At 45.2% G+C, this 27,373-nt stretch overlaps 1 protein-coding gene across 1 annotated transcript in view; it reads right to left on the bottom strand.

Annotated features, from left to right (window-relative positions):
* Positions 1-22,502, bottom strand: part of UNC13A (unc-13 homolog A) — a 147,979-nt gene extending 125,477 nt beyond the window's left edge. The window contains exons 1-4 of the mRNA XM_054979662.1: positions 22,367-22,502; positions 9,869-9,898; positions 7,431-7,530; positions 6,658-6,775 (exon numbers count right to left, since the gene is read on the bottom strand). Of these exons, the coding sequence (XP_054835637.1) occupies positions 6,658-6,775; positions 7,431-7,530; positions 9,869-9,898; positions 22,367-22,502 (384 nt within the window). The remainder of the gene's footprint in view (positions 1-6,657; positions 6,776-7,430; positions 7,531-9,868; positions 9,899-22,366) is intronic.
* Positions 22,503-27,373: the final 4,871 nt, after the last annotated feature.

Raw genomic sequence — 27,373 nt, 5'->3', positions numbered from 1 at the left:
CCATGAGGTGTTGCGAAGTTTAATGTTATCCATTGGATGAGATGTTTCTTAAGGGACTATTCCCCTGTTGTCCCCTCAGCCAGTCTGCCTGGACATTGGATATGCCTTTGATGTGTACAGTTCTGATCGAAGCTAGGTGACCATCCTCCCAGGTTAAGTATCCTTGCTGCCACCTTGTGTCACCTCGAGGTCTTGAATCCCCCCTGCTTGTTTATATATGTTTTGTCTGCAACCTTGTCCATACAGATCTCTGAACTGGAACAGGGCCAGACAAATTGCTCACCCTTCTAAGTCATTGATAGGAAGACATGCCTAACCTGATTCTTACACCTGTAAATATTTGTTGTTCTTGAGGGGTCATGAATCTTTTGCTTTGCATTGGGTTGGTGACCTTGGCTCAGATGGGTTTTGATCTGAAGTGGTATCTGAATGGGAAGATCTGTCTTCTCCATGATCTGTTGTTAATGAGGTCTAAGAAAGGTCTGAAGTGGTCTTGCCTATAGACGACCCCAAAGGTATTGCATTGTAGGTGGCCACTAGCAAACCCATCAGTTTCAGTAGCGTCGTGAGAAGTGATTTTGCATGCTGATGACAGTCTCAGTCAGCAGTTTGGTCTTCCTGACCTTTTCTTTGGTGAGGGATAGAAAAAGCCCTTTTGGTGACTGTGATCTAACCCAGGTGTTCAAGCTTGTAGGAACTGAATGGTGAATTGAGTGTTGTGGTGAGATTTTCTCTTGAACTTGAACCAATTAGGAGATTGTCTGGGTACAAGTGAACATGAATACCCCGTCTCTGAAACATATGATGGGGTTGATCATGAATTTTGTGAATACTCTTGGTGTGGTGGACAGGCCAAAACAGGATGGCTCAGAACTGCTTTTTTTTTTTTTACATAAAATCTTAGGTATTGTTGATGGGCTGTCAGAATTGGTACATGGAGGTATGTTTCTGTGAGATCTGTAGATGTCATGTGTTCTTGATTGATTGGTCACTGCGACTGAGCGCAGAGTCTCCATTCAGAAGTGATACAATTTGATAAACTTGTTCAAAAATCTTGAGGTCTAATAACACCCTCCAGTCCCTATTCTTTTTAGGGACTGTGAAGAAGATTGAGTAGACCCCTTTCTGGTGGGCAGCTTGCAAATTGTATGGAATAGCCTTGTGAGACTATTTGTAAGGCCTGCCTGCTTGTCAACCCAGGCTTGATGGTAAAGAGTAGTTGGCCTCTCACAGGGACAGCTAGCAAGTCCTGTCTTAGAGATCTGGGTATTAAGGTTGGATCTCTTTCCACATGTGGAGAACTTTCTCTTTGATCTTGGGACAAGGTAAGCATTATCCCCACAATACAGCTGGAGAGCTGGGACTGAGAGGACTGGTTTATCCAAGGCCATGTGGCAAGATCATGGCAACAGTGAGATTTGAACCTGCAGAGTACTGCATCACTGTTCAGTTACTTAACCACTATACTACAAGTGGGGTCTTGACAGGACCCCCCTTATTAAAGGGCTGCCTAGATTAACCCCAGGATGGCCATTTGGAATCTTGTCTGGACCTTAGTAGTGTCTGTTGTGAATAAAAGGCTGAGGGCCAATGGATCACCTCTCAGATTGTTTGAGAGTTTTTGGCAACACATTCTTCTGTCCTAGGTCTCAATCTAGATCTTTCCCAGGGCATCCCCAAATAGCTTGTCTCTCTGAAAGAGGTAACCCAGGACGATATTTTTAGAGTGTGAATCTGCTGGCCATGCTCTTAGTCAAGCGTGCCGGCTTGTTACTGCTGTCAAGACCATAATCCTGGAAGAAAAAGGTAAATGTATCCAGGATGACGTCTGTCTTGAAGGTATTGGCCCTTATATTTCTGTTTGCCCCTTCAATGGGGGCAGCTATCGTTATATGGGAGGAGTTGGATCAGTTTCCAGATCCATACTCCTGACACTCTTGAGGCAATTGAGGCAATATCTGTAGCCTGAATTGCCATGGTCACGGCCTCGTGAGCTCTTGTTAGCATGGCCTCTCCTCTTGTCTAAGTGGTCTCTGACTGATCCTTACCCATCTTCTGACCAGAGCCCAGATGACTGAAGTGTAGCCACTGGAGTTTTGATCGCAGGTACCTGCAACAACTCATAGCAAAGAAAGGTAGTGAGTACAGTTTGTTTTGTTTTGGGACCAAGTTTGGGGATTATTAATTGGCTTATGGTTTAGACCACTCAACCTTGAACCTTCTCCCCAAATATTCTGGAAATGGGAGGACTTTTTCTGAGGAACCTTCACTAGGAACAGACTCTTGTTTCCCTGGGTTGGATTTGGTATTCCCAGTCTAAGGGTCCTACTCCCCCAAGGGTAATTTCTACAGCTCTAAGGTTGAGAATGTCTTAGGGAGTAAATACTGGTAGACCTCAGATTCAGACTGCTGGGCTGACTGTTCTGGTAGGGATATTTCCTCCTCTTCCACATCTGAAGGAATTTATCCTTCTCCCTGTCATCACAGACTCTATCTGAGGGTGATCCCCCTGCTCCGTGGGAATCCCTGACTGATAAACATTACAAACTGCCTTATTCTGACTCAGACCATCGGTCAGTGTTATCGTCTCAGACTGGCAGCGGGTCACCAGGGTCTCAGGAAGAAGTTTTTCCCCTCATCTACCTAATCTTTTAAACCGGAGTTAATGGGGAACAAACCTGGATCCTTTGCATACAAAGCAGAAGCTCTTCCACAGAGCTACAGCCTTACTCATGGAGGGAGGAGGAGGTAGACACCGCATTACTATTTTCTCCCTCCTGGTTAGTCTTAAGTGTTAAAAGGTTCAAAGACACCAGCAAAATTGCGCCCTTTATACATTACCCATCTGACAGGGAAAGGCAGGGCTAGATCCTGTAGTAAAAGCAGGGCTAAATCCAAAGGGGAAAGACCTGCTGTAAAATCTCCAGCCAGGAGATTGGCATGGGCACATTCACATGGTGCCAGGGCTGAGGAGATTCCTGGAATCTTTACAGGGCCAAGGTGCTTCTGACTGGCAAAGTGACAGGATTTCCTCCTTCATAGTCAGTCTAATTGCTGACAGGAATTCTGGAGGTAACACACTCAGGGGAATACTTATGTGGCCCTCCTGGGCTTGTTGGCTGGAGATCTGGGTGTCTGGATTATGTTTCAGCCGTGTCTCTCCTGCCAGGAGATTGGCAAGCACCTCCTTGAGATTAGGCGGGAAGTCACTCATCGCGTTGTTTCCCGCCAAAATTGAGCTCCGCCAGGTGGCGCTGTTCTCAGATGGCTGACTGAGGCGCGCTGTTTTAACAAGCTCCCTCTGTGGAAGATGGGGCTGTTGAGAGGCCTGCGTCTCTTCCGAGGCCATTTCCTCACCGGAGAACCACACAGCCTAAGAGACATGCTGGTGCCGGCTGGGCTTGTTCCCGCCGCCGGTAGGACGGCTCCATGGGAACAGCCCATATTCTCCTCGCCAGGGAACCCACACAGCCTCAGAGGCATGCTGGTGCTGGCTGGGCCTGTTCCCGCCGCCGGTAGGACGGCTCCGTGGGAAGAGCCCATATTCTCCTCCATGAAGCTTTCCTCAGAGTCCGATGACTCTCTAGAGACCATCTCGTCCTCTTCTTTTCTTTCTTTGGCAAGAGGAGAAAAAGAAGAGGAAATGGGAGGAGAAGGACTAGGGAGTAAGGTAAAGAATGGTTTGAGGAAGAAGGAAGATAAATAAGAGATAGAGAGAAAAAAGGCAGCAGAGCTCGTCTGCTGCAGAACTGCTCTCCCTGGAGGCAGGAACAGAACTGAAGGGAGCGTGGTCCCACAGGCTAGACGGGAAGAGGAAGAAAGTTAGTTCCTGCCTCCCTGATTGGATGGTGGGAATCACCCAAGATGTCCTCCGCCTCAGAGGGAGAAGGTTTGGTATTATCAGAGTTAGAATGGACACGTTACCATCAGCGGTCATGGAGGGCAGATATGCAAAACAACCACTCGAGAAAAGAGTATGTATATGCGGGGCTGGAAAGATAGAAACTAGGGGACACGTACTCTTCGAGTGTGAGCTTTATCAAAATATTAGGGCAATCTTCATAACTCCAATTTGTAATCAGTTCCCAGGTAGAAATGATAGATTCTATCTAGATAAGCTTTTAGCCGATAAGGACCATGAAATTACATTAAAGTTGGCAAATTTTGCTGTGCAAGCCATACGGATTAGGAAGTATTTTACAGGGGAAAATATTTAAATATTTTATAATGTTAAGGATTTAAATATTTAATAATTTGGTCTTAGGCACTCAGGTTTTAAGGTTTTAAATATTTAAGAATCTGAACCCTGAAATTTTAGTGAATAGATTTGTAAATAATATGACTTACCCTGGTATGCTATTATTGTGTGGTCTATGACCGTAATAAAGAAGGGTATTATCAGAGAGGGAGAAAGTCCTTTTTTAAAAATCCACTTTCTCCACACTGTATCTCATTTTATAATTAAATCTATACAGTAAAGGTTGCGTAATGAAAAGTTTTACACATTTCCAAAACATTTTTGGGATTGTATTCTCAAGACGCTGGCAAGGAGGAGAGGCTGTTTCACCCTTTCACTTCTGGCTGTTTGTTCTATCAAAATCTCTTCTCCCTCTCCAATAAATGTTGTCTGGGCAAGAAGACAAACAGCGCAATCCCAAGAAGAGTAACTCCCGTCTATAGGCTTAGACTGGAGTAACACTTCTTAGGATGGCACTGAAATTCAGAAGATCTTTCAACTGTAACCCTAAGGACATTTTCCCGAGAGTCAGCCCCACTGAATAACATGGGGTTTACTTCTGAGTACACCTGCTTAGGCATGCTCCCTAGATCTCTCCTTCCCCAAGTGGGAAGGGAAAAGCAGGTAAAGGTGGAAATAGAAGAGGAACAGTGATCAGTAAGGAAATAATTTTTTCTTGTTCTTATTTGCTACACCGATTGCTAGGATTGCTATCTCTTTTTTGGGGGATTCCTGGAGATTTGGGGGGGTGCAGCCTGTGGAAGGCATAGAGTCTCTCTGCACGAGACATCTGATACATGAAGAACACATGCAATAGTAGCCAGGAAGGGTAGTTTAAAAAGACAGAGCCAGCAGCAGGGCAAAAGCTTTGCTAAATACTGGAGCTGTGTGAAGGGGCTGTGAAATGCCAGAAGGGCTTCAGCCCATTATAACCTCTCCAGGTCCAAACCCAACTCTGGAAGGCATCTCCAGACCATTTCCATTCCTCGCTACCCTCTGGTTGCAGTCCCACACAGTTTTAGACTGGCGAGGTGAAATTGACAGACCCTTTGGGGAGGCAAAGGTGAAATTGACAAACCGTCTGAGGAGTGATCTCTGCCGGCTCTGTCTTTTTAAACTACCCAGCTAACATTGTATCTTTCTACACTTGATGAACACTCACTGAGGCATCTCACGTGGAGAGACTCATAGTTTGGGCAAGGAAAGGACCTTAGCAAGGCATAATGCCATGGAGCTATGCCCTCTCCAAAGCAGCCATTTTCTCCTGGGGAACTGATCCCTGTAGTCTGGAGATCAGTTATACCTCCAGATTTCCAGGACCCATCTGGAATTTGCCAGCTCTACTGATTGAGGTATTCCACAATGTTTTTCCGTTTTTTAAAAAACACCTAGAAGAAACTGATTTCTACTTACGCCATTTTTTGCTCTCAGATCATCTCAGACATTTGAAGAGCCCCCCCCCCATTTGACCCCCTAACAAACCCCACTAAACCTAAGAACCCCGGGAGGCACAGAGGGCTGGGAACATGCAGGACTACAATTCCCAGCATGCTCCAAAGAACTTACATGGCAGCTGCCAGTTTTTCCATTGTAGGGTGGACTTAAAAAAAAACACCTCTACTTTTCCAAGACTTACAAATTCTCTTTGGTGCTTTTTCCCCCTGCCTTCTCAAAGTGTTTTTTTTCTCTTCGCTCCATCCCCCCAGCCCAAATTTTGAGGGAAGAGTTACTCCGAGTCCTCAGGCTTGTCATTTCCTGCACCCCAAACAGAAAAATGCCTCTTTTTGTCACTTTTGAGTCCCACCCCCTTCCCCAAGCAATGGCAAGAGAGAACTTCACAGAAGCATGAGAGAGGATGTAGTAAATTGTAAACTTGGGTGTAATTTTCAGGGTGAGGGTTGGTGGGGGGGGGACACCATGCCCCTAACTATATCTTGTTTCAGTTGCAGCCAGCCATGAATGCCCACCACAGAAAGGCCATGAAGCCAACAGACCTTCCCTGTTTATGGCCCTGTTGTCTGGCATTCAGAAGTAGGCCGCTTCCAAAATTAGAGGCTTCATTTTGCCCTTGTGGCTTTTAAAAATCTTTACCATAATGATCACTTAAAACGAAAGTAACCTCCCCTCAGGGTTGCCAGGCCCAGCATGGTTTTATTGTAGAGTTTCTGGAGATTCCTAGAGAGACATGATGTCATTTCCAGGTTTTCATGGTACTTTACCCTTTCCTCCTAGGGAAACTGCTCTACCCATTTGATCCAGTTCTTCAATATCCTTTTTGAGATGGAGTGACCAGAACTATACATAGGACATATTCTATATCTAGGTAAGGATTTCCCCTATGTTCTCCCCCCGCCCCTGCCCCCGCCAAAAGACATAAAAGGTCCCAGAGTTGAGGGATACAATTGGAGGTCCATACATACCTCATTGGATTGCCGAATTGTGCGTAGAGGAATCCAAACTGTGCCTACCATGGTGTCCCAGATGAGACCTTTGTTCCATACCTCCACAGTCAAACCTAGGTCCAAGCGATTGATCTCACTAGAAGAGAAGCATGTATCCATTAGGCTGTGCCAGAGATTTCATGCCTTCATCTGCCCACCTTTCCCTCCATCTCCTTTACTATTTATTTATCTGTTTGTTTGTTTAAATTTGTATTCCGCCCTCCCCGCACCGGCAGGCTCAGGGCGGATCATATTTATATACATTAAAATTACAACCACAATTTAAAACATAATAAATACAGTATAAATATTTTAAAACAAACACAAGCAGCACAAACTGTTCATTAATCCATTTCCAACCATCACTGAAAAATAGTTAAAGAAGAAGGAAACTTCTTTTTTGGAGGTGGATGTTCTATAGGGAGGGCCCCGTTCTACACTATTTCCTTCCCTGCAGCCCCAGATATCCCCGTGTTTCCGATGGTTTTAATCAGAGCGGTCTTGACAAACCCCAACAGCAAGCCCTGCAGACTGCTAAAGAAATGACCACATGATGCATTTCACCACACTTTGGTGTTGTTCAATAAACTCTAATGTACCACCAAAATGTTAGTAGGTGCAGAGCCAGTCACCAGATTTCTCTTGATTTTATTTTTTCTGTAAGTATCAAATATGTTTCAGGTCCGCTTGTAGGCCTTCGCCCAGTTTCTACCCATTTCCAGCCCTTCTGCCCTCAAACATAAATTACGTACAACATGAAATCTTGCTCCCAACACGGAAGGTTTCCCCGCACTGCAATTGTGGTGCTCTTCACATTCTGCACTTTGAGGGTCACATATGTGTTGAATTTTTCTGCCAAGGGAAAAGCAATACAGAACAGTGAACGCAGGAAGAGACAATTCAGGGAAGCAATTAGTGTCAGGCTAGAAACAGGCAGCTCTGGGTTTGAGTCCCTCCTCAGCCATGAAGATCCAAAGGTGACCTTGGGTTGGTCACTCTCACTTACAGTCTAACCCACCTCACAGGGTTGTAGTGAGGATAAAATGACACTGATGCGAAATTAAGGACAAAGTAGATAGGCTTGTTGATAGGGGAATTTTTTTCATAGTACTCTGCTGTCAGTTATAAATTCCCTATTATCACTTACCCAAATATATTAAAGATTCCAAATCACAGTGATACAAGGAAATACGGGTTTTATTGTTTCAAATAAAGCCCAGATACATATTGCCTCTCTCTGAATCATATTCACAAAGACCAGTTACATCAGAGAATCTTATATACCTTTAGCACTGATTGTTTACAGAATAATTGCTCGTTGTTTACAGAATAAAAGATCAAAAGGGTTAATACAAACATTTCTTCAGAATTGTACATTTCCCAGGCTACATGGCACCCAACAAGCTTGATTGACAGGACAGTCAGATCTCACTGTGATATAAACAATGCTGAAGTCATACTTTAAAGAGCTGGGTTCTCCACAGGGAATGGCTTTTAAAAAATAAAAAAGAACTCAAACAAGATCAGACCGCCACCAGGGGTGGAGGAAGGGCTTCACCCCAAGCAATTTCCCCACGCCAATACAGCCCTAGGCGGGGGGGGGGGGGTTGTTATTTCCCTGTTTCTACTGCTCCATGGAATGCACAGAACGCTCCCTATGGAGGAGAAAAACCAGGAAAATAATGCTCCCCATGCTGTTTTGGCATAGGAAAATGGATGGGGAGGGGCAGGAGCTCGTGTCCCCCCCCCAATGGTGTTCCGAGTCCATTGGGGCTCTCCTTTATTTGTAACAAGCCATTTGCAACAGCTGCTGTGGGGCTGCAGGGGAACACAATGCAACTTGTTAAAAACCCAAACGTGTAGTTTGGCCTTAACTTTCAAATGTGGGAGCTGGAGAACTTCCAGACTTACAACTGATCTTCAGGCAACAAAGATCAGTTCCCCTGGAGAAAATGGCTGCTTTGGAGGGTGGGCTCTATGTCATTGGGTTACCCATGGTGGGAGCAGGGGACAGTTAAGTTCACTTACTGCGATGAACTCACCAGGGCCGATTCCAGACGACTAACCTGAAGGCGCTGCATGCCGCCATGTTCCAGATCGCGACGGGGAAAACGCGAAATATCGCGTTTTCTCGCGCGAGTTTGGCGCGATGTCGCGCCAAACTCACGCGAGAAAAGGCGATATTTCGTGTTTTCCCCGTCGCGATCCGAAACATGGCGGCATGCAGCGCCTTCAGGTTAGTCGTCTGGAATCGGCCCAGGTGGCCTTAGGTAAATTCGCCTCTCAGTTGCATTGTGGACACATAATAACACTGACTTTGTTCACTGACATGAGTGGGTACTAATCTCTCCAGAAGTGTGGTATACAAACAAACTATTATTTATTGTTATTAATCTGTTGCTAGCTGTCACTCGGAGTGGTGACAAAGGACATTTTTTTAAAAATGGCAGCATTGCATGGACCACTATGTCACTTCTGGAAAAAACTGGTTTTACCATAGCGTTTCCAGAAATCCCAAGAGCTACTCTACATCACTTCTGGGCTTTCCTTAAAAAATACATAGCAGTGGAGCCAGCATTGCACCCCTCCACCCCTCAGCCTGGCAACCCCTTTCAGCAGGGATGTGATGCCATCGAGTACACACCCTGAAGCTACTATTTCCTGCAAGCCAACTGGTGAGAGTTGCCAGGTCCCTCCTGGCAACTGGAGGGAAGTGGATGTGCATGGGGTGGGTGGGTACAGGCACTTATCAGTCCCCTCCTGGCACATGCACTTTCCCGTGGTGAGCCCTAATGATGCTACTTCTGGTGTGACGGGAAGTGATGTCATCACACTGATGTGTGACTCAGATGTCACTGCATCGGAAGTGATGTCATCAGTTGGTGCACAGAAGTGCATGCAAAACCATGTCCCCAGTCTGCCTGCTGATGGTGGGCGAGCTCTGGGGGCCTGCCTCGTCCTGCTGATTGCTGGAGCAGGAATCCCTGGGGAGAGTGCCTGCTACTGTCAGGCACCGCTGGGAACCCTATTTGTAGTTTGTAGACTGGAGATCAACTGTAATTCTGTGAGAACTCCAGGAACCAAATGGGATGGGCCACTGGCATGTTGATGAGTGTACTCCGCTCGAGAGGTCACATGATATTCCACAAGAAAAAGTGGGGAAAGAAGAAGCAGAGAGGGAGGGACTCACCTTGGGGGCCATCGAACTTGGCTTTTTTGACTGCAGAGAGAAACAGAAAAGGAACAGTTACTGCTCATACCAGGAAGGGAAGCTTCTAAAATAACTGAAGCAGGTGGTGATTAAAACAAAATCCCTTACACACCTAAGGACAGGTCTCTACCCTTCCACCCACCCCCTTGGGTCAACCTGGATATTCCAGAGCACAATGGATGGAGGTCCATTGGTTTGATCCCTTGGGTAGTGACCTGTAGGACCATTTGGAGAGAAGGATCCAGCCCTTAGAAGCTGAGGAGGAACTCCCTGAAGACATCTTGAAGGCTTACAGACCAAGAGAGTCCACACCTGGGAAGTCAGGGCTTATTTTTCAGATGGGGAATCTTAATCTTTCCATTGCACACAGCTGTCCTTTCTTCTGGCGGTCCCTACTAGAGAAGCAGGAATGTACGTCTACTTTTTTACACTCGCTACACTGTCCATGCTAGCCTTTTCCTTGTGCCTGTTTTTGCTGCTTGGCATTCCTGGTTCATTTCTCTGACACTGGTTTTTATGCAACAGATGCAAAAACAACATTAAAAATGGCCTATGCTTCACAAGACGATTTAGCACAAAGAAGCAAAAAAGGAAATGAGGCTCAGGGCTTCAATTTGTGCAAGGGCAAAACCAAAGCAGAACTTTTTGAGTCAAAAAGGTACGACTGCAAGGTCCAGCCACGGCGCTATGGAGACAATTTCAGGCGGGTAGACATGGTCTGGAGCAGAACAGCAGGATTTGAATCCAAGATGCCACTGGCTGCTTTGGAGGGTGGCCTAGGGCAAAATTGGAAGCTCTCCAATGGGGCCTTCTGTAGCAGCTTCCTATAGCCATTTTTCCTGATCTCTGATTCTGGGCCCAACAGAGCAGGAAACCCAAGAAACTCAAAGAATACCTTTGAGAACAGTCCCCCAGTTAATTTGCTGGATTAGAGAACAATTTAAGAAGATCCGGGCTGGATCTCCTACCCAGCACACGGGCATAGATCAATAACTGGACAAACAAAGAAGGCAAGATAACCCATATCTCATGGTTATCTGTCAATGATTCCATTGCTTTTAGGTCTCTTCTTTACTAAACTTTCATGTACTTTTCTGTCTACAGTGTTACATTGCTTATTCTTATTCTATTGTTGTTGGAAATTGGCCTGTTCAAAAACATATGTATCTATTCTGGCTCCAATATAGTAGTTAAAATACTGAAGCTAAATAGCTAATATGACTCAACAGTGGCAAGCAATTACTGATTTTAAGCCACAGTGCAGGTTTGGGGTGTGTGTGTGTGTGTGTCTTCAGATGGTCCATGAAATGGTCATAATTTTTTTAAACTTCCTTTCTCATTATTTTGAAATTTGTTTTTCTGAAAAATGCCTTTTTAATGATGTGACTAGAATAAGTAAATTAAAAAAACAAAAAACAAAACCTGAATTCATCTTGTATTGTTTTAATTTACAAATAAAAGATGCTAAAAAGACATAAAATGATATCAAAGAGCACCAAGACTGTGCGAAGCTGTTTAAAAGAGAGTGCCAAATTAATAATAAGCATAATATATTTATAGCACGGTGGACTGGAGGGTGTCTTCAAGTCATAGCTGACTGATGGTGCCCCCTGGAGGGGTTTTCATGGCAAGAGACTAACAAAGGTGTCTTGCTGTTGCTTGCCTCTGCAACCTTGGTCTTTTTTGGAGGTCTCCCATTCAATTACTAACCAAGGCTGACCCTGCTTAGCTTCTGAGATCTGACAAGAACAGGCTCACCAGGGCTATCCAGGTCAGGGCTTGTAGCATGGTACAGCGGATAAAATTCATTTGATTCTAACAGACGTAAGTGATATGCTAGGGCCATCTACTGGCTATTAGGGGAAGGAGCCATTGAATGAAGCTCCAAGGAACAAAAGGAACAAAATCTCTGCCTGCAGTTCTTTGTGTGTGGGTGGGTGGGTGTCTTGGTGATTCTGGGGCCCTGGGCAAAGTCCAGGATGCCTCCCCCCCTGCCTGGGTCAAGCAGTGATTAGCCCTGGTCATGTACAAGATGGGTAGGAGCCTCCACTGCTGTCAAAAGCCAGCTGCCAGCCAGGCAGCTTCTTTCAAGGGTGCATGTGGCAGTGGGTAGCCAAGCATGGAGATTGGGGGGGGGCAGCTGCCCCTGTTTCCCCTGTTGCCCATTGCCTATGTCTGCCCCAAGTTCTGCCAAGGAAACAGTCTGCTAAAGACTCACCTTTTCACTAAGGATGACTTACAAATACTTCCAGAAGAGTCAGCCGTGTTAGTCTGTAGTAGCAAAATCAAAGAGTCCAGTAGCACCTTTAAGACTAACCAACTTTACTGTAGCATAAGCTTTCGAGAATCACAGCCCTCTTCGTCAGATGCATCTGACGAAGAGAACAGTGATTCTTGAAAGCTTATGCTACAGTAAAGTTGGTTAGTCTTAAAGATGCTACAGGACTCTTTTCGATTTTACAAATACCTGTGTGACCTTTGTGGAAGCACACAGACCTGGGGGGCTTGACCCCATAAGTATCAGTGATGGGGAATCACTTCAATGCTCAAATCACAATTGGACTGCAAAACGAGAGCTGTTCTGCTGAGCACCCCAAAACATTCTTTTCCTCTTGACCACTTGAGAGAAAAGAAACAGTTCTCGTATTTTGCACACGTTCAAGGTGATTGAATGAGTGGCAGCTGAGCAACTCCGAGGTTTCCTGAAAGAAGCAGATTGTTTGGCTCGGTTCCAGTCTGGGTTCAGTCTGATTATGGGACTGAAATGGCCTGGGTTGCCCTGGCGGATGACCTGTTCTGGGAGATGGATGAGGGAGTGCAACTCTGTTAATTCCTCTGGACCTCTTGGTGTCTTTTGATACCATGGATCACGGGATGCTTCTGGACCCCTTTTGAACTTGGCAGTGTTCTGTGGTGGTTTCAGTCCTATCTCAGAGGTAGATTTTGGAGTATAGTGCTGGCAGACTGCTGGGGGACCCCTTGGCCTTCTGTATGTGGGGGTCAAGGTTCCATCTTGTCCCCAAGGGGGACATCTACATGAAACCACAGAAAGGTCATCTGGAGATGTGAACTAAGTTGCCACAGATATGCAGATGATATACAGTTCTATCTTAGAGCGGAACTACAAGTGACAAAAGGCACAGGTTGGACACTTGTCAGCTTCCCTCAAGTTTTGATGGGAAATGTAGGCAGCTTGGCGGAATGTTGGACAAGTGACAGTTGAAAAGTCCATTGGACAGCAGTCAGAGAGCCAAGCTGCAAGACCAGGACGCCTACATTTCCCATCAAAACTTGAGGGAAGCTGACAAGTGTCCAACCTCTGCCTTTTGTCACTTGTAGTTCCGCTCTAACTCTTCCAGCAGATCCCAGAGAAGCTGTGGAAACTGTGTACTGGTGTGCAGAGGCAGTTTAGGGATGAATGAGGGTTAACAAGCCGAAACTTAGGCTGTTTTCACACTGCTTACTGGCCATGGAACATTGCGCCGAGCTCCCGGAACGACAGCGTCTTCCTGGCGCAATTTTGCACGAGAACGTCTTGTGCAAAATCGCACCAGGAAGACGCTGTCATTCTGGGAGCTTGGTGCGATGTCTTGTGGCCGGTAAGCAGTGTGAAAACAGCCTCTATCCCAACAAAATGGAAGTTCTACTGTTGGGGGGAAGATCTGACCTGGGGACAGACATATCCTCTGTTCTGGAGTAGGTCCATAGCTCAAGGTGCTGCTGGACCCAAGCCTTTTTTTAAAAATAAAGAATTTTATTTAAAAGAACAGAAAATATAGTAATGTAGGTGCAAAATAAAAAGATTATACAGGTTCTAAATTAGAAATTAAATTGAGACTTATACAATCATATATAAACAACAGGTATGTAAACAGTAGATATAGAATAGTTTTGGGAGTTAAACAAGCAATACAGTTAAGCTTCCATTGACCTAGTAAATGAAAGCATTGTATATTTAACATCCTTAAGCCTAGATACTTCATAATTCTCCTTCCCTCCTTCCCTCTACTTAGAATGTTTTAATTATGCAAACTTCTATATCAGTTAATTCCTGCCTAAGTAATCAAAGAGGTCCTTCCATTTTCGGATTTCTACCTGTTTTAAAATTTCTGCAATCCATACCCTATTGTATTGTTTATTGAACGTCCCTGCTGTCGTTCGTATTAACTTATACCGTGTGCAATCCTCCTCGAGCCTCCGAGAGAAAGGCAGAATGTAAATAACATGAATAAATAAATATTAAAAATAAATAATGTACTTATTATCTGCAATGTACACTGGGTTGCTCTTGAAGACTGTCTGGGAGCTACAACTGGTACCGAATGCTGTGGCCAGAATACTGACTGGAGTGGCTTGTAGAGACCATCTTATATTAGTATAAGTATTAGTATACCATATAGCTGGTATTGAAGTGCTATATGGTCTGAGGCCAGCATACCTCAGACCATATAGTGCTACTTCCATATGAATCTACCTGGCCACTCTGGTCATCTTCAGAGGCCCTGCTTTGGGAGCCCCCCGCAATCTAATGCTAGACAGGCGGCAATTCAAGGAAGGACCTTTGGAAGTCCCTCTTCAGGGAGATTTGTCTGTCTCCCTCTGTCATTGTCTTCTACTTCTTTGTTTTGTTTGGTGTTCCCTAACTCATATTAGCTCCTCCCTGTTTTGTGTGCTTTCAAGTGCTTATACATTTTTGTGTGTTTATATTATGTTTTGTTTGTTTTAAATGTTTAATGCTTTTCCATGTCTCAAATATTTTACTGTTTGGTTTCAATGTTTTAATGTTCACTGCCTTGTGGACCCTGAATTGGGTGGAAATTGGGTAGAAATGTTCTAAACTAACTAAAAACATTTTGTGTCCTTTTTCCAGGTTTGGGGGGGCTGGGCTGGGCAGGGCAAAGAATGCCCAACTGCCTCAGCTCCTATCCAACCTACCTGAAAAAATACCTTTCAACACAAGGGCTGCTTTTTTTGATTCTCCGGGAAGGGAGGGATTTTTGGGGTCCATTTTGTGTTCCTGATCCACAGTGCTGAGCATATGCATCAAAAGATCTAAATATTTTATGCCTTTTCACACTGCCTCCTGAAATTGTAGTTCAATCCTATAAATTCATGCACCAACATGCTGAAAGTCAACAGATGCACAGGGAGAAAAGCCACACATACATGTGCTCAAAATGTACCACATTTTCCATGATGCCCAGGTGCCATAATGACCTATGTGGGGCATGTGGAAGGCTGTCAGTCCAGGAAATTACGACCAGGCAACAAGAAGTTGGCAGTATTCAGCCGCCATGCTGAATATTGCCAACTGCACAGATGCAAAATCGCTTGAAATACTATTTATCTCAAATAGTGAACAAACCTCCATTGCAAGAATGTGAGATGCTTGCCTCAAGACGTTGCAACCAGAGTTTGAAAATAACTTCTTTGTTTTTACAAAAACTTTATGAACGTTGCTTAAAGCCCCTTTTCAATTGGCCTAAAGTGCTTTGGTAAGCAAACGCCTCCAGTATTTAAATCCATCTCTGCCTAAAGAATTGAAGCCCCTCCAGCTGTTGCATTACTTTGGAAACAAGAGGCAGACCCTCCACATTCCTGTTATTATACACTGTGCCATTCCAATATTTTGGTCCAAAAAAGGTCCCAAAAAAAGCTCTTATTGCATATAGCCCAAAGCCACTACAACCAAAGAAAGCAAAAAACATAATCTGGAAAACGTGACCTTACGCCTTTTGTCAATCTGTGTTTACAGCCAGATGTTCTTTGTGCCACATTGTGGTTATTCTTCTACATTAAAATGGATGGATTGTTCTGATAGAAAGGTCTGCGCTTGATTTTATAGACCAGAAGAAGGCAAACCATATAGAACCCCCATTCATATATATTAGGACGCATGCCAGGCTACAAAATCAAATGGCACTCCCAAAAAACACGATTCACACCTTCTATGTCACCTCTTTCATATATAATGCCGTCGATGTAGAATTTCTAATTACTGTATGCACGTAATACAGTGAAGGGACGGAATTCATTTTTGTTTGCATTGCTTAGGAGAAAACATCGTTGGGTTTCGGAAGCAGCATTTGAAAAGGTGTGTAATTTTTAAAAAAAATTAGATTCTGAAACGTTTCTATATTATTATTTAATTTTATCTCTAACGTGCAGTTGAAGTACTTACATTTAGATTTATTGAAATGTCCTTGATATTGACTGTGCTAATCTTGCTCTACGTAATCCACCTTAAGTCTCAGTGAGCAAGTCGACTATAAATGGCATAAATAATAATCTATTGGGTTGAACTTGCCAGTTCAAGCTCCTAGAGTATTTGATAGAAGTGCTACCTCCACCAGCAGAAGTCTCTCTGCACTGGCAGAACATAGCCAGTTTAGCAGACGGGTAAGATCCAACCTTTTGAATATTTTGTAATCCTTATAGCAACCTTATGAGTTAGGACAGCATTTTCATCCCCCCATTGCAGGAGGTGGAAACAGAGGCAGTGAGAGTTTGGCTTGTCTAAATGCGAGATAGTGAAAGAAGAAAGAGTTGAACCAGGTCTGGCCTGAGCCAAACTAGATGCGTGGGTTTTTAAGGAGTTCGGTCTGGGTTCCCTGGACCCAACTTAGGTTCCCTGCAACTAGGCAGCAGACATGAGCAATGGCTATTAAAAAATAAAGGAGAGTCCAAATGTGCTTGAATGCCACTGTGAAAGAGACAGGGCTCCTTGCCTCCCCCTGACCTGTTTTATGTTGGAATATATGTGTGTTGCAAGGTCTGAGATTCAGTCATTATGGGGTTAATGTGTTTACCTACCATGCTATTGTTTAGATTGACCTGGAAAGGGAACCTGGCTCAAAGCCAATAATCTGCAAGCCCGGGAAACTTGAGAGTGTTTGTAAACTGTTATTGGTCAACAGGTCAGGTGACTGTCCTTTCAGGGTCAAGAAGAAGGAGGAAGAAGAAGATTCTCCACTTCCATTATCCTAGCTCTTTGTTGTAAACAGTAGTGAGAAAATGTAGCTCCAGGCTTTGTTGTTTTGTAGGCAACCTGTGACCCTTTTCCCTTTAGAAGTAAATGTTTTTTAAAAGCTAAACTCGTGTGCTGACTCTCTATTGATCCAAGATCCATTGCACCTATGATTTAAAGCTATTTTTAACCTTTTTTCCCAACATTTTACTGTGCCGAAATTGTGTTGGGAGGAGTTATTTCCCCATTTTTGCTGCTCTCGTGGAGTATTCTGTATGTGTGGAACAGTGCCATCTCTTTAAAAATCCATACATCTAGCCACCATGGGTGTTAACTGGTTCACATGACAACTGGGATCATCTTAAAATAAGATCATTTCTGCAAAGCTAGTGAAGTGCATTTAGAATAACCACATTACTGGCAGAAAAAAGTGAAGACTTGAAACAGCTACTGGTGAAGGTTAAAGGAGAAAACGCTAAAGAAGGATTACAGCTGAACATCAAGAAGGCGAAAGTGATGACCACTGAGGAATTACACAATTTTAAAGTTGACAATGAGGAAATTGAAATTGTTTACTATTTTCTATTCCTTGGCTCAATCATCAACCAAAAGGGAGACTGCAATGAAGAAATCAGAAGAAGATTGAGACTCGGAAGAGCAGCTGTGAGGGAGCTAGAGAAGATCCGTAAAGATAAAAATGTCTCTCTAGGAACCAAGATCAAGATAATCCAAATAATGATATTCCCCATTACTATGTATGGATGTGAAAGTTGGACGGTAAAGAAAGCTGACAGGAAGAAAATTGAAATATGGTGCTGACTGAGAGTTTTGCGGATACCACGGACAGCCAAAAAGACAAATAAGTGGGTTCTAGATCGAATCAAGCCTGAATTCTCCCTAGAAGCTAAAGGACAAAATTGAGGCTGTTGTACTTTGTTCACATCATGAGAAGACAAGATTCTCAGGAAAAGTCAATAATGGTAGGAAAAGTGGAAGGCAGTAGGAAAAGAGGAAGACCTAAAACGAGATGGCTTGACTCCATAAAAGAAGCCACGCCCTCCAGTTTGCAGGATCTGAGCAAGTCTGTTAATGATAGGACAATTTGGAGATCTCCCATTCACAGGATTGCCATAGGACGGAGGTGACTTGATGCCACATAACACACACACAGTGAAGTGCAAGTTTTCCATCCCTTCAGATAAAGTCTTGGAGCTTTCTTTAGCCCATGTTCCCCTCAGCATTTTATGAGAGGCAACTCCCTGTGGTGACAGTGACCGACGGATGGAAGGAGCTTCAGAGCGTTTTTATTAATACTCCCCTGAAGTGCTTCAGATGTCAAAGCACTAGGCTTGCTTCTAATTTGCACTTTCGGAGAAAGCTGGCAGCAACTCGCCACCCAATGTAACAGTGGCTTCCATCGCTGGCTTCGGAGCATCTAATTCCTCCTCCCTGCACGATTTGCATGTCCTATTTCCAGCTAGCCAGGAGACTGGATTAAATCCATTTCTCTCACTCCCGGAAAACCACTGACCTACTTCTGAGCTGTCGGCATGACATTGCTTTTCTCACTGCCGCAAACCCTCTGGGGGAAGAACTTATCCACACTTGCCCAACGTTGGCTGAACTCCTACGCTCTCGAATGGCTCCAAACTGGTTCAGACCAGTCAAAACTTCACCCTCTATCTAGATTTTGGCATGCCTCATCTCAATTATGGAGTAAATTTTTTTCTTGTACTTTGTTTAGACGTTAGTCTCAAGCTCCAGTCCTAGCAGCCGATCCTCTTACAAGGAGCAAACAGCCGTGCCAGGGGATGTACTGAGACATCACTGACTTCAGGGGGTCCCTCAGGGTCAAAGCAGCAAAGAGAGCAACTTCCTTACTGGCAGTCCCCTTTGTAGAAACCTTGGCCTTCACTAGGCCCTGTAGCGGTGAGTTCCACAATTTAAGCATCACATGAAGAAAGACATCCTTTGACTATCGTAAACCTACTTGCATCAACTTCAGAGGGTACTCCCGATTTCTAACATTATGAGAAAGGGATAGAAAGTGTAAGAAAGAACAAATGGTCTCTGCTTCATTTCTCTTCCAGTTTTTTTCTCTCCTTTCACTGAGGCTATTAATAGTTCACTTGTATAACGTGTTCATGCTGCATGGTCTTTATATGTTCATTGTTTGTTATTTATAGGCATAATTTGTATATCTAATTCTGAACATGGTTCTAGAGTACAGATTTTAAAAATCTGCATAAAAGATCCAAGTACAGAGGAGAGATGTTTCTAAAAATAATGAAGAAAAACAAGTTTACAGAAAAATCCCCCCCCCCCAAAAACAGGGGTTTTACCCACCCACCCCAGAAGTACAGGCATTGTAATGCAAACAAAAAGTGCAGAATAAGATGGTGCAATTGTATGGCATTTCTTGCCATACCTGCCCAGTCCCCTGGCTAGCTGGTCAGCAGTGGCCAAGGCGAGAGAGAAAGGCTTAGAAAGGAAAATGTGTCTTTTCTCCTTGAAGACTCCCCTGAGATCACCAGCTAGTCAATCATGGTTTGAGGCTTGGACCACAAAGTGTCCTGGTCAAGCTTTCAGCTCCAAACTCAGCCTCCATCATCTAGTCCCTTTTGTAGGATGGGCGGGGTGGGTGGGGAGGATATCAGGAACTGCAGGGACCAGCTGGGGAGGTCAGAATGGGCCCTCCTGGGTCCTTTGTGTGTATACATATGTATCATGCTGATTTTAGTGTTTTAATGTTGAAACAGAAAATTAAGAACCTTGAGTTCCGTTTGCACAAGAGCTTTTGTGTGGCAATGGCAGGAGTAAGAAATTGCAAAGCATCCTTGAAGAGAAGTTCTTTCAGACCAGTGTCTTCATACTGTGTCACGCCAAGATCACAGATATTCTGGCCTGTCCATCAGGTGGCCAGTGAGGAGTAGTGGTTATGGTGTTGGACTTCGGAGACCCAAATTTGTATCTCTGCTCTGCCATGGAAACGTGCTGGGTGGCCTTGGGCCAGTCAGCCTAACCTACCTCACAGGGTTGTTGTGCTGATAAACTGGAGGAGAGGAGAATGGTGTAAGGGACTTTGGGTCTCCACTGGGGATAAATGCAAGGGATACATGAAGGGAGAGAGTGAGGAAAGAAATGTTCCCTAATTTCCCAGTGTGGATCAATCCAGCCCACCCATATCCTGTCACCCACCTTGGTAAAGCAAATGGTAGTGCTGGTAGGATGTACTCGTGAGAGTGTCAGATTTAAGTTTGAGAGACCTGTGTTCAAATCCCCATTCTGTCGTAACACCTGCGGAGGGATTTGGGGTCAATCTAACCCCAAATCCAATCTAACCTTAAAAAGGATGTGGCCAAAATCGAGAGGGTACAGAGGAGAGCGACGAGGATGATCAGGGGTCTGGAGACCGAGCCCTACAAGGAAAGGCTGAGGGCCCTGGGAATGTTTAGTTTGGAGAAGAGGAGATTGAGGGGGGACATGATTGCTCTCTTTAAATATTTGAAAGGCTGTCATTTGGAGGAAGGCAAGGAGCTGTTCCAGTTGGCAGCAGAGGGTAGGACGCGAAGCAATGGGCTTAAATTACATGCACAAAGGTACCAGCTGGATATTAGGAAAAACTTTTTCATGGTCAGAGTAGTTCAAAAGTGGAATCAGCTGCCTAGGGAGGTGGGGAGCTCCCCTTCACTGGCAGTTTTCAAGAAGAGGCTGGATGAATATTTGTCAGAGACGCTTTAGGCTGATCCTGCACTGGGCAGGGGGTTGGACTAGATGGTCTGTATGGCCCCTTCCAACTCTATGATTCTATGATTCTACTTAACAGGATTGTCATGGGTATAAATGGAGGATGGGAGAAACGTGTATACTGCCCTGAGCTCACTGGAGGAAGGGAAGGATTAAAAAGTCCTAAACAGACAGAGCAGCAAGGAGGGTGTAGAATCAGCCAAGGAATTTTTCTTCCAGAGGGCAGCAAGAGATCCTAGTATGATCTATCCAAAGAAGACGGAGAAGTCTAAAACATGCCAATAATCGAGTGCAGAGAGAAAGAGGCAGCCGCCCACAGAACAGGTGCTCGGCCGTCTCCCTCGCCCGGCTGTTTCTCAACAGCTCCATCAGTCGTCTCTTGTGGGGTTCTCTACTTCTAAGATGTTTGTGATGAGGGAAGGGGGTGGATTTCTCCACAGGGGCTTTCAATTAGGGATGATTTTCCAGTTTTCCTCCTTGCTGTTTCAACCCCTACCCTGAATCCGGCTGCATCTCTCCCTTGTGGAAAATTGAAACAGTCAGGCAGTCGGCAATGTCAAAGAGCCAGATTCAAATTGCCAGGCATTCTGGACAAGTGGAGATTTGAACCTAAATGAAACTCATTGGTTGCATTTAAGATGCTGGTGTGTTAAGTTGTCCTGAAGGGTGGTATATTAATCAAATGTAATTATTTTCCCCTAAAAGGCCTTCACGGCTGCCTGAGACCCTCATCTCTGCAGAACTGCCTCTCCTGTTATGTTCAGCAGTGGCAGCATCGCTCACCTGCGCAAGGCCTTTTGAAAGTGTCACCTGCCAACAGGTAAGATCCACGGCTGCCCACATCATAGCATTCTCTGTCAGAAATGCACCCTTCTCAGTATCATACAATGGAATGTGCAAAACTGAACTTTCTCGGACGGCATTTTTATAAAGGGGATATTTGTACAGTTTTTAATGTTTGTTGACGGTTTGCCATGGTATTTATTGTCCTCGTAATCCACCTTGAGTCTCTCTGAGAAAGGCGAGTTAAAACTGAAATGAAACAAAACAGAACCCGTCCGTTTCTCACAGCCTAACCTACCTTGCAGAGTTGTTGTGGGATTAAAACAGAGGAGGGGAGAAATTATTGTCCTGCCCCGAGCTCCTCTAAGAAATGGCAGGATAAAAAAAGGAAAGAGAGATTTTCACACCGTTCACTCTTTCAGCACATTTCCCCCATAAGAGGTACAATTCTTTCCACTGCATTTTGTGCATCAATAAATCAGCATCATGCCTCATATGTATAAATGAAACACAGTATACAAAAAAAATCCCTTTTAAATTATGCAGAAAAATCTTATGACAACTTGCATACACAGTTTTTAAAAATTCTGCCAAACTAAGAGTGGAAATCAGGGTACCAAAACAGTCAATAAAATATATAAACATAAGGAAAAGAAATGTGTTCATCCCTGCTTCCGATGGGCTGTACCGGTAAATGTTGGAAATCCTGGGGTACTGAATCCTTTAGCCAAAGATGCGGAAACCTTTGGGGTGGGAATCAGAGAATATGGAGGAAACTTTCCATACATCAGACCCCTGGGCCCTCCAGCCAAGCGTTGCCTCTCTGGCTGCATCTCTCCAGGGTCTCAGGCTGAGGAAAAATGTCTTTCCCACTAACTGCTACATGAGATTCTTTAATTGGACATTGAGCCAGGGACTCTCTGGATACAAAGCAAGCACTTGTATCTGTGGTTCCCATGGCCAAATACAGAAGAGCATACTTGTAGGTTCTTCTTCTTCTTTTTTGCTGATGAACATATGAAGCTGCTTAATGCTGTATTGACACATTGGTCCGTCGAGCTCAGTAGTGGACAGCTGCTCATCAGACTCACAAGCAGAGAAAGGCCTCTCTATCATCCCAGTGTCCCAGAAAATCACAGAAAATTGCAGAATCACAGAGTTGGAAGGGGCCATACAGACCTTCTAGTCCAACCCCCTGCCCAATGCAGGATGAGCCTAAAGCATCTCTGACAAGTATTCACCCAGCCTCTTCTTGAAAACTGCCAGTGAAGGGGAGCTCCCCACCTCCCTAGGCAGCTGAGTCCACCTTTGAACTACTCTGACCGTGAAATTTTTTCCCCTAATATCCAGTCGGTACCTTTGTGCTTGTAATTTAAGCCCATTGCTTCGGGTCCTACCCTCTGCTGCCAACTGGAACAGCTCCCTGCCCTCCTCCAAATGACAGCCTTTCAAATACTTAAAGAGAGCAATCATGTCCCCCCTTAATCTCCTCTTCTCCAAACTAAACATTCCCAAGGCCCTCAGCCTTTCCTCGTAGGGCTCAGTCTCCAGACCCCTGATGATCCTCGTGTCCTTTCAGATGGAGATGCCAGGCAGCCAGACTGGAAGTTTCTGCAAAGCAAGGGGATCTCTCTCTCTCTCTCTCTCTCTCTCTCTCTCTCTCTCTCTCTCTCTCTCTCTCTCTCTCTCTCTGATTTATATTCCACTTGCCCTGCAAATGGGCTCGGAGTAGATTACAACAAAAGATATAAAATCAACAGGGTAGCCTAAAGGTAAGGCAGCAAAACCAGAGGGGCATATGCCCCCCTTATATCAGGAGGCCGTTTGGGTGGCCCGTCCACCTCAGGCCCCATATGCCTGGTGGACCATCTCTGTGTTACAGGCCCAGTGGAATGATAACAAATCCTGCTGGGCCCGGGTCTCCTCAGACAGAGAGTTCCACCAGGTTGGTGCCAGGACTGAGAAGGCCCTGGTCCTAGTCGAGGCAAAGTGAACCTCCTTGGGGTCAGTAGATGTCTAGTTTCTGAATGGAGCATCCTCCGGGGAACATATGGAGAGAGGCAGTCACTGAGCTCTTGGACGTCACCCTTAGATGCAGCTATTGTAAAGCTAAATAAAAGTTTTGTCTTTATTACATGAGCATTCTTCCATTCCACCAAGAAACACAGGGGCTGTCTCAGAGTTGCACATACTTAGAGCTAAGTTACATGAGACAAATTACATGAGGAGGTGCACATGAAGAGAGTCACCATGTTAGCCGGGAAGCTGAGTTTTAAAAGAGATCGGAAGGCTTTGTCTGAGTTCCACCACTGAGTTCCACCACCTCTTTTCCCAGGAAAAAAGCCCTGCATGCCATCCTTCTCCTCCCGTGTCATTTCCCATTTCTTGCTCATTTCCACCCCCTGTCCTTAACATTTGTCAGACTATTTTTAATCTTCCATTATTGTGAGCATCCAGATGGCGTGTGCGGGTCCCACACACAATAGCAGCAGCAGTAACAAATGGCTGCCGCAGTGCCGTCGGAGGGGAGCTGCGCATGGTGGCCTGGTAAGATTGCTTAGAACTTCGGAGCGCTGGAATGTTAAAACCAGCCAGGCTCAAGGGTCCATCCTGCTTGACCTCTGGGCCACATAAGCAGATGCTTCAAGGAGGCTCCTGCCTAGAGCATGATGGGAATATCCCACCCCCAGTCTTAGGTGTCAGCATCTGGGAGCCAAAAAGAGGTCTAGGTAGGAAAAACAAACCTGTTGTAGACAGACTGGAACTTTGCCCCTGTGATCCCACCTATCTTCTTTAGCCACACCCTTCTAGCATGGCCAGCCAGCAGCCTTTTCTTTTTAATGAAGAAGCAGGTACAAATTACTAGCAAGCATTCCCTACTGCCAAGAGCAGTAGAAAGTTCCAGGGGCAACCCTACAGGGGTTTGCTTCCTTGGTGTGAGGAGTATGCAGCATTGAGATCTGAATGATGTATCAAAGCTGAAGTTTCTGTAACTGGAGCTTTAACTGGAGCCCTAAGAAGCAGCTACTGAGGGAAGAACAGGTATGGACTGGGGGCTGTGGTTCTGTCAGGGTTACCCACCTCAAGATGGGGCCTGGAGTTCTACTAGAATTTTAACATCTCCAGAATATCAAGATTCGTTCCCCTGGAAGAAATGGTATCTTCAGAGGGTGGACTCAATGGTATACCATAGAGTCTAGAGGAAACCAATGTCCTAGAGTGGCTACAGAGGGCTGATGCTCTAGGACTTCCATTTCTCCAGAGACTGAAAGAACTGGATAACAGTCAGCATATTTTGGATCAAAGGGTTACAGTGTTTACTCTAATGCGAAACTGTGTTTAATGCGAAATCTCACCCCTAGATATGTCATAAAAAAGAGGGGGTTGTCTTATATTTGCATACAAGTTACAGTTACGTACAATTTTTTTTCTTGATATAACATTGTTGGAGGGCAGTCAGCTTACATTCAGGCTCCTCTTTTTGAGTAAGTACAGTAATATGACATCGTGGATACACGCATACCAAAGCCTACAAGTGATGTAAAGTGGGGGGGAACAGGCTGGGGGCGTGATGTGAAGCAGGACATTGAAATGTAATATTTGAATTTTGGAAGGAGGAAGTGACCTCACAGGAAGGGGAGGGTTGCGTTAGCCAAACTTGGGCATCGCCTGGATGTGGCATCACAGGATGTGACATCCCCCCCTCTCAAACTCCACCCTCCCCAGGTACCACCCATACATTTCTAGGAATTTTATAAACCAGAGTTGGCAACCTTACAGGATGGGAAAGGGGCATCCAGATTTTTGCCCTTGTGCCCTTTCCCACCCACTGTGCTCCCCCACTCCAGCTGCTTTGAGCCACAAGAGGAAAAAAGGCAATCCCCTCCCAGGGCTTAAAGCAATAGGAAGTAAGGGTAAGAAATGGGAAACTTTGCTGGGAAGGGGAAAGTGATGACACTTTCCCTCCTCCAGTGACACCCACATCCTCTTTGGGGATCTGATCCCAGTCTCCTTCCTCACATCTCTTTAACACTATAGCACTGGTCTGTGGTTTGTTGAAGGCCTGGGAGGAATTGAGGGGTGGCCAGTGGGATAAATGGCTGGGGGGAATTGCCCCTATCCCAAACCTCCTCTTTCAAGATCCTGAGGCCCCTATAAGACTAAAGGCCAAGCTCAAAGTGACGAGTTACACTTGAATGGCAAGTGAACAGACTCATGTGTATTCCACCCTGTTCACTTGCGCTCCACTTGCACTCCACTCAATCACTATGTGGAAGTGGAGCACAAGTGAACAGGGAGGAATACACGTGAGTCTGTTCACTTGCCATTCAGACTCACATAGTGATCGAGTGCAGTGCAAGTGGATCACAAGTGAACAGGGTGGAATATACATGAGTCTGTTCACTTGCCATTCAGATTCATGTAGTGATCGAGTGGAGTGCAAGTGGAGCGCAAGTGAACAGGGAGGAATACACCTGAGTCTGTTCACTTGCCATTCAAGTGTAACTCGTCACTTCTAGCTTGGCCCTAACCCTACCACAAATTGTGTTGGTCTTATAGGTGCTACTGGACTCTTGCTCTTTTCTACTGCTACAGACAGGCTAACACGGCTACCCATCTCGAACTATTCCAAGTTCATGTAAGCACTTCTGGCCTTGAGCATTTTCATTTCCCTTCTTCCTTCTTTCACATTCCCCATCTCCAAGAGGGCAATGGACAGCTCTCATCAGAATTTGGATGGCGGGGTATTATTTTATTTATTGTATACCTAGGGATTCCCTTGAGTATATAAAAAGCCAACCCTGTTCATAGGCAGCCTTGTTCGTCTGTCCTGCTAATGGGGCACCACCATCAAATTTCTATTTATTGTAGCCCACCTCCAGCTCTTCCAGAATTACAACTGATCTCCAGATAACAGAGATCTGTCCCCTGGAAGGAATGGCTGCTTTGGAGGACAGAGTCTATGGCAGTATACCCTGTGGAGGCCCCTCCCCTCTCCAAACCACACCCTCTCCAGGCTCCACCTCCCAAATCCCCAATACAGAGCTGGCAACCCTATCGCTGTTAGAAAGAGGGATGCTTTTAATCAGGGCTTTTTTTCTGGGAAAAGAGGTGGTGGACCTCAGTAGGTTGCCAGCATAGGGGGCAACTCTTGGCGGGAGGTGGTGCCCCTGGTACCATATGCGCACATGCAAAGTGCATGCACGGTCCCAGGACTGCACAATGACCTCACTTTGGGTCAGCTGGAACAAGAAGGAGTTTTAAAAAGTTTAAATCACCCTCAGCGAAAAATGGTCACATGGCTGGTGGCCCCGCCTCCTGATCTCCAGACAGAGGGGAGTTTAGATTGCCCTCCGCGCCGCAGAGGTTCCGGAACTCCATTCCACCGAGTTCCAGCTGAAAAAAAGCCCTGCTTTTAATAAGACTGGCATGAAGATTCCTGCTGCTTTTTTGTCTGTCCTCTCCCCATTGAATCCTGCTCATGGATGAGCAACAGTTACCTTTCCAAGATTCTGCTAGATACCATTTGGGGAAGAAAAAAAATAATTGCATTGTCCTAAAGCCTGCACACAGGACATTCAACCTGGCACATCTTTGTGTTCCTTTTGTCGCAAACCCGGCTTCTCTTTAGGAGCTCTGCTTCACAATGCCTGGGTATATTTCAAAGCCAAAGTTAGAACATGTTGGATCCATTTTCAGCCTGGTACAAACGCTTACAAAGCCTTCCAAAAGACAAAGCAGAAATAAAAGAAGCAGAAGCCCCAGTTGGCTGGGAACATGGCTTTAACTGTTGCCAGGCTGGGAAACCAGAAGATGAGCTGCCCGAGCATGTCCTGTTCAAGCAGATAGAAAAGTAGCCTTTGTCTGTGGCATCCTGCTTCTGTAGGGATGCCAAACTCCAGGTGGGGCCTGGAGATCTTCCAGAATTACAACGGATCCACAGATGACAGAGAGTTGCCAGGTCCCCTTACCCTCCCAGTGGGAGG

This window comes from Eublepharis macularius, chromosome 5 (genome assembly GCF_028583425.1).
Source record: "Eublepharis macularius isolate TG4126 chromosome 5, MPM_Emac_v1.0, whole genome shotgun sequence".
NCBI classification, from domain to species: domain Eukaryota; kingdom Metazoa; phylum Chordata; class Lepidosauria; order Squamata; family Eublepharidae; genus Eublepharis; species Eublepharis macularius.
Note: the sequence above shows the minus strand (reverse complement) of the source record. Positions and strands in the feature narration are given on the sequence as shown.